The sequence below is a fragment of the Linepithema humile genome, chromosome 3, assembly GCF_040581485.1.
Source record: "Linepithema humile isolate Giens D197 chromosome 3, Lhum_UNIL_v1.0, whole genome shotgun sequence".
NCBI classification, from domain to species: domain Eukaryota; kingdom Metazoa; phylum Arthropoda; class Insecta; order Hymenoptera; family Formicidae; genus Linepithema; species Linepithema humile.
This window is the reverse complement of record NC_090130.1, coordinates 12,985,481-12,991,957: the sequence shown is the minus strand read 5'-3', so window position 1 is coordinate 12,991,957 and position 6,477 is coordinate 12,985,481. Positions and strand designations below refer to the sequence as shown.

At 51.2% G+C, this 6,477-nt stretch overlaps 2 protein-coding genes across 2 annotated transcripts; both read right to left on the bottom strand.

Moving 5' to 3' along the window:
• Positions 1-1,001: 1,001 nt before the first annotated feature.
• Positions 1,002-2,513, bottom strand: LOC136998952 (uncharacterized). Its single transcript, XM_067352339.1, has one exon. It carries the CDS (start codon positions 2,511-2,513, stop codon positions 1,002-1,004), a length of 1,512 nt encoding a protein of 503 aa, XP_067208440.1.
• A 111-nt stretch (positions 2,514-2,624) lies between these two features.
• Positions 2,625-6,236, bottom strand: LOC105676718 (uncharacterized). The gene has a single exon (XM_012374823.2). The coding sequence runs from the start codon at positions 6,234-6,236 to the stop codon at positions 2,625-2,627; it is 3,612 nt and encodes a 1,203-aa protein (XP_012230246.2).
• Between the last annotated feature and the right edge of the window lie 241 nt (positions 6,237-6,477).

Sequence of the window (6,477 nt, the reverse complement as noted above, 5' to 3'; positions counted from 1 at the left end):
CGCGGACGGACGCGCGTCGGCTCCGCAAGCGTTTCCGCGGCGGAATGGCGGGTCCTGGTGCGGCTGCTTTCCCGCAATGCCTATTCGCGTCCGTTTACGCCGACACCTACGGGCGCGTCGGAGACGTAAAATTTCAAAGTCCCAACGCGGCGTGTTGCTTTCGACGCACGCACCTACGGCGAGCGAAAAACGCGAAAACGCGCTCCAGCGGCGAGACATCGACGCGGACGGACGCGCGTCGGTTCCGCAAGCGTTAGCGCGGCGGAATGGCGGGTCCTGGTGCGGCTACATTTCTGCGATGCCTATTCGCGTCCGTTCACGCTGACACCTTCGGGCGCGTCGGAGACGTAAAATTTCAAAGTCCCAACGCGGCGTGTTGCTTTCGCATCGCACACTACATGTCGACCAGCGGCGTGTTGCTTTCGCATCGCACACTACAAGTCGACCAGCGGCGTGTTGCTTTCGCATCCCGCGCGACTAAGTCCACGAGCGGCGTGTTGCTTTCGACTCACACACTGAAGCGACACCTCCGATCTTTATCGTTTCATTCAAACTATTTATTTTTCACCGGCGCGGGCGTTAGGAATGTACGCGTGTTATGATGCAAAATGGTTTTAAGCAATGACTCAATATTTAAATTACAAAAAAACCAACAATATATTTAATCAAGTTTCACTATGGTTTACAAGATAACAATTAATCCGTCGTTAGCTCTCGGGAGCGTTATACAATAGTTACATTCGGATGCGACAATGCGAAAGATTACATCCGTTCTCACAGTGATCTATAAACGGACTGACTTTCCTTCGAGACAGTCACGATAACGCTCGCTGCGAAGAGTCGCGATCTGCGTATGCGCGGATCGAACAATAGATCACGAATCGACTCATGAGCCTCGAAAATGTGAAGGCCATACCGGTGTTTAGATTTTGAATTTATGAATTTGGCATACAAGCCGTAACATGCCGCCCGCCTCGTATCCGGAACGGTACGATGTACAATTAATTAGCTTGATCTACCGGGAGTCGGCAGATTTGCGAGATAGGTCTCACGAATGTGGAGTCTTTAGTTTTCAAATGAACAATGCGAACGTGCCCATCGTCACCGGGTTGAGTAGATGTAATGCGCGCGAGAGCCCATTTGGATGGCGGTAATAAGTTGCTACGCAGAAGCACGAGATCCCCAGGTTTAATATCCGGGAGCGAGCGCATCCACTTGGAACGTTGCTGCAAGGTGTGCAGATAGTCTCGAGACCAAGCACTCCAAAAATGCTCGAGCATCGCGCGAACTCGTTGATAGCAGGAAAGGCGGTTTTCGTTTAAATTCAGCACCGATTCCTCGGGGACGGTGAGAAGTGGGGCACCGATGAGGAAGTGCCCTGGAGTTAACGTCGCAAAATCCTCGGGATCGCTTGTCGTGGCAGATATCGGTCGAGAGTTCAGGCAGGCTTCAACTTGGCAGAGGAGGGTGACGAATTCTTCGGTTGATAAGGTGTGCTTGCCCACGATACGTCGTAAATGATGCTTCATACTTTTCACCCCAGCCTCCCAAATACCGCCGAAATGGGGCGCAGCGGGCGGAATAAAGTGCCACGAAGTTTCATCGGTAGCCAGAAGCGAGCCAAAGTCTGGATTTTCGATAATATTCCGGAATGTAGTTTGCAGTTCCCTGTCCGCTCCTTGAAAATTAGTCCCGTTGTCGCTATATACATCGCTGGGGATTCCACGACGCGAGACAAAGCGCTTGAATGCTGCGAGAAAGGCTTCGGTGGATAAATCGGAGACTAGCTCCAAGTGTATAGCGCGTGTGGAGAGGCAAACGAATATAGACACGTAAGCCTTGTGTGAAGTGTGTCCCCTACCTCTTTTCAATAGAACAGCAAATGGTCCTGCATAGTCCACGCCCGTATGCAAGAACGGGCGAGATGGCGAGACACGCGAAGCAGGCAGACTTCCCATAAGCTGCGTCGGAGTTAACGCTCGTTGGCGAGCGCACGGGACACAGCGGTGTATAGCTGACTTGACGAGGTTCCTTGCTCCTAAAATCCAATAATTCTGCCGGATGTACCGAAGGGTCAGTTGCGGGCCTCCATGTAGCGTCTGTTTATGAGCGAAGTCTACGATCAACTCGCTAATCCGATGGCGAGGCAAGATGATCGGATGTCGCTCTGAAAATGCGAGGGGTGAGTTTTTAAGCCGCCCGCCAAGCCGGATCATATCATTATCGTCAAGGAATGGAGTCAATCTCATTAAGGGGCTCCGAGGTGCTATGGGCTGCCTTTGTTGAAGGGCCTTATGTTCTAAGGCGAAAAGGCTGAGCTGAGCCTTTCTGCACCAGAAGGTTCGGGCATCTGCCACTTCAGCGGCGGTAAGGCGAGAATCGGTTCGTCCGGTGCCGGACCGCTTCGATCGAGGACGCGCTATGAAGCGAAAGGCATACGCTGTCACTCTAAGAAGGCGTGTCCACGACGACAGTCGATGTGGAAGGTCCTCGAGAGCAAGCGGTTTCGGCATGTCACTAATAAGTGTAACCGCAGCCTTGCGGACTTCGGAGTAGGCGCCATGGGCATCTTCTTCAGTGTCCTTGGTATTCCGAGTGGGCCAGGAGGCCGAATCCAGTTCCAATCAAGCCGGTCCGGACCACCAGAGTCTGCAAGACGATAACTCCGCGGGAGCGATGCCACGCGAGGCAATATCCGCAGGATTCGAGCTAGACGGAACATGATGCCAAGTGGCTGAAGGTAATTCGCTTTGAATTGTCGATACTCGATTTGCTACAAACGTAACCCACGTGGAGGGATGTTTTTTAAGCCACTCGAGCACGATTGTCGAATCTGTCCAGCAGTGGGTTGGAATGTTAGCGGATTGCATAGCGTCAGCAACGTATCGCAGCAATTTGACCAGTAACACGGCACCGTTTAACTCTAATCGCGGTATAGACAGAGTTTTTATAGGCGCCACCTTAGACTTGGCTGCGATGAGCGTAACCTTGACTTCCTTCGGATAGGTAATTCGCATGTACACCACGGCACTTATGGCCTTGAGTGATGCGTCGGAAAAACCGTGGAGTTCGATATGGCTCACTTGCTTCGATAATCCGGTCCAGCGGGGAATCCGAATCTTGGCAAGAGACTGGAGAGAGTCACGATAGGCTTCCCACCGTTCGCTGAGATCTGCGGGAAGTTGATCATCCCAGTCGCACGACCTGATCCACAATTCCTGCATTAGGATTTTAGCAATAATGACTACCGGGGTAGCCCACCCAAGGGGGTCAAAAATCCTGGCGGTCGTAGATAGAATTGAGCGTTTAGTCGCTGCCGACCGGGGCGGCAACGAGATATGGAAAGAGAAAGCGTCGTCTCGAGGCGACCATGCAATGCCGAGAACCTTGATATTGTTATCCTCTTCCAATGAATAATCCATCTTAACAGCTCGATCTTTAGAAGGTACATCCTCCAGCAATTCGACGGCGTTGGACGCCCACTTGCGAAGACTGAATCCGCCCGCCGCGAGCATGTTGACTAGTTGTAGTCTCATGGCATTGGCTGTGTCAATCTCACCAGCACCAAATAAGATGTCATCGACATAGGTTTCGTTCTGCAAGATGGAACGAGCGAGAGGAAATCGATGACCTTCATCCTCGACGAGCTGATGTAGTACCCGTATCGCGAGGTATGGCGCGGGAGCGGTACCATACGTAACGGTGCGTAGACGATACGACTGGATTGGACCCTGCGGAGAAGGTCGCCACAAGATCCGCTGATACTCAGAGTCTTCTGGATGCACCCGTATCTGCCGAAACATTTTCTCAATGTCGGCAAGATACGCATATTTATGCTGTCGCCACCTAATTAATATAGACGGCAGGTCAGTTTGGAGCTTGGGTCCAATGCGTAGGTGATCGTTGAGAGTCGTCCCGTTTGAGGAAGCGCACGACGCGTTAAATACGACCCTCAATTTTGTAGTTAAGCTTTCGCTCTTCACCACGGGGTGGTGCGGAAGATAGACGACTCCAGCGCGAGGCACTTCTGGGCCGGTGACCAGCTCCATGTGTCCTAAGTCCAGGTATTCCTGAAGGAAAGCGCCGTATGATTCGGCGAGTGTAACATCGCGTGATAGTCGTCTCTCGAGTTTATCGTACAGGCGAGTCGCGATGTAACGAGATTCTCCAATGGGCGGAGGTGATTGTGTAAATGGGAGGCGAATGACGTATCGTCCGCTCTCCTCTCTCGCGTGCGTAGCACGGAAATGCCTTTCGCATATCTCCTCGTCCGCTGTGAGGCTTGGAGTCGTGGGGACCTCCTCGGTCTCCCAGAATTGCACGAGGATTTGGTTGAGGTCTGTGTCCACCGTATTGGCTGAGGCAACGCAAACCGATGCATTGGAATCGTCATCGTCCGTAGGGCCAGACACAATCCATCCAAAGATCGTGAGTTGAGCCGTGGGACTACCGAACGGACCCTGCCGAAGGCCATCTCGTAATAAGGCGCCGTATAAATCCGCTCCAATCAATAATTGTATCGGAGTTCGATCCGCGGGATCAGGATCGGCGAGGTCGAGCTCTTGTAGATGAGGCCAATCAGAGGCGGGTCTGCGCTTGGACATACAGTACGAAGTTATGCGATTAAACACATACGCTTTGACCGGCAGTGATATGCCGGGCGTCCTGCACGGTTCGAGTGAAAGTCGCATCATCGCCCTTGCCGTGCCGGAGTATTGGTCGCCAAAACACGATACGGGCAATGTCGTACGTTGGCGAGACGTGTGCAACGATTGAGCCAACGTCTCCGTAATGAACGAATGAGTAGCTCCCTGATCCAGAAGCGCGCGTACCCGTACTACTCGATTTTCGCGAGTGCGCAAATTTACCCACGCGGTAGCGAGTATCACGGTGGGATCCTTGGGTAACCACGTTGACGCAGTATGTACGGTCGAACTTGCGTCCTGTGAGTTTGCGGCGCTCGAAGTAACGGAATTACTGTCGCCTGACGACGTACTTTCGCTATTCTTGATGTCGCGATGTAAAAACGTATGGTGCGTCTTGTCGCATTTAAAGCACTTTTGAGGATTTTTACACGCGCTGGTGGAATGACCGGGGCGCAAGCAATTTATACAACACTTTAATTTTTTCGCTAGGGCGAAGCGTTGGTCGATGTCCAAGGAGACGAATTTATTGCATCGAAATAAAAGATGTTTCTCGGAACAAGCGGGGCATTTCCGAGAGTCTTGTGCAGACGATTGACTCGCGGTATGAATTTTCGCTTTTGTAGTACACGATTTTCCGGATACAGTATCGCTCGTGTTCGTAGGGTTATCGTCATCGAGACCTCTAATGCGCTTTGAAATAAATTTTAGAAACGCGTCGAATGTTGGCGGTTCGTAGGAATCTCCCAATTCCATTTGCCACTCCTGACGAGTACGAGAAGGCAATTTTTTTGTAAGAAGAAATATCAACAGATCGTCCCATTTATCGACAGGACGGCCAAGGTTAGACAACGCGTCGATCGATGATCGAGTTACATCGCGTAGGTTTCGAAGCGCGCTGGCTGACTCGGCCCTCACAATCGGTAGGTCAACAATCGCTTGCAAATGTGAATTAATTATTAAACGCGTATTCGCAAATTCGTCCGTCAGAGCCTTCCATGCGGGCTCGAAGTTATCTTCAGAAATTTTAAAGTTTCGCAATAACAAGGCAGCGTCGCCTTTAAGTTTTGACATCAAGTAATGTAAGCGCGTGACATTATTCAATGACGAATTATTAATCACGAGAGTCTCAAACATGTCGCGGAAATAAGTCCAACGTAAACGGTCACCGGAAAATTCAGGAAGCTCGATACGGCTAAGCTTCATAGCGGAATTTGACGCAGTGGTCGTATTCATTAGGCTGGCGTCACCTGAAAGCCCCGGGTTGGAGCGGTTTGCGGGGAGGTTTGCGGAGAGGCTCTCGATGATATCAGCCATGTAGTCGGAAGCTTCGAGATACTCCTCCTCAGCGAGAAGAAACGTGTCTTCCTTGAAGTAGTCGAGTTGGTTTCTTTCCTCCTCAGACGCCTTCTGAATGAGCTGTACATTGACGAGCTGAACCTTCTCCCACAGCTTTTCCAAGGACTCGAGCCGATGTTTCACCTTGTAGACCGTGTAATTGGTGACTCCGATTTTCTTCAGATTCGTGATCGCTCGAGAAATCTGTCCAGTTTGAATGTCTTGCTGCTTGAGCAGCTCTTTAAGCGTTGCCATTGCGTATGGGCAACAAACTCACAGAATTCGCGACAATTATTGTCCACCGAGTATATGAATCGCCTGCAAAAGTCACGAGAATCACAGCTGTTCGCGAAGACACACGCGCGACACGAGATGAATGCGTGAGCGTGTTTGTCCGAGGTCATTCGTCCCAGCACTGAAACGCGTGTCTTTTCGCGGGAAAATAATTTCTGATCCTTATAGGCAAACGCACCGAATACACGAATTATACCGCGGC

Excerpts from the sequence above, each read along its gene's own strand:
- LOC105676718 (XM_012374823.2), bottom strand. The coding sequence starts at position 6,236 with ATGGCAACGCTTAAAGAGCTGCTCAAGCAGCAAGACATTCAAACTGGA.
- LOC136998952 (XM_067352339.1), bottom strand. The coding sequence starts at position 2,513 with ATGCCGAAACCGCTTGCTCTCGAGGACCTTCCACATCGACTGTCGTCG.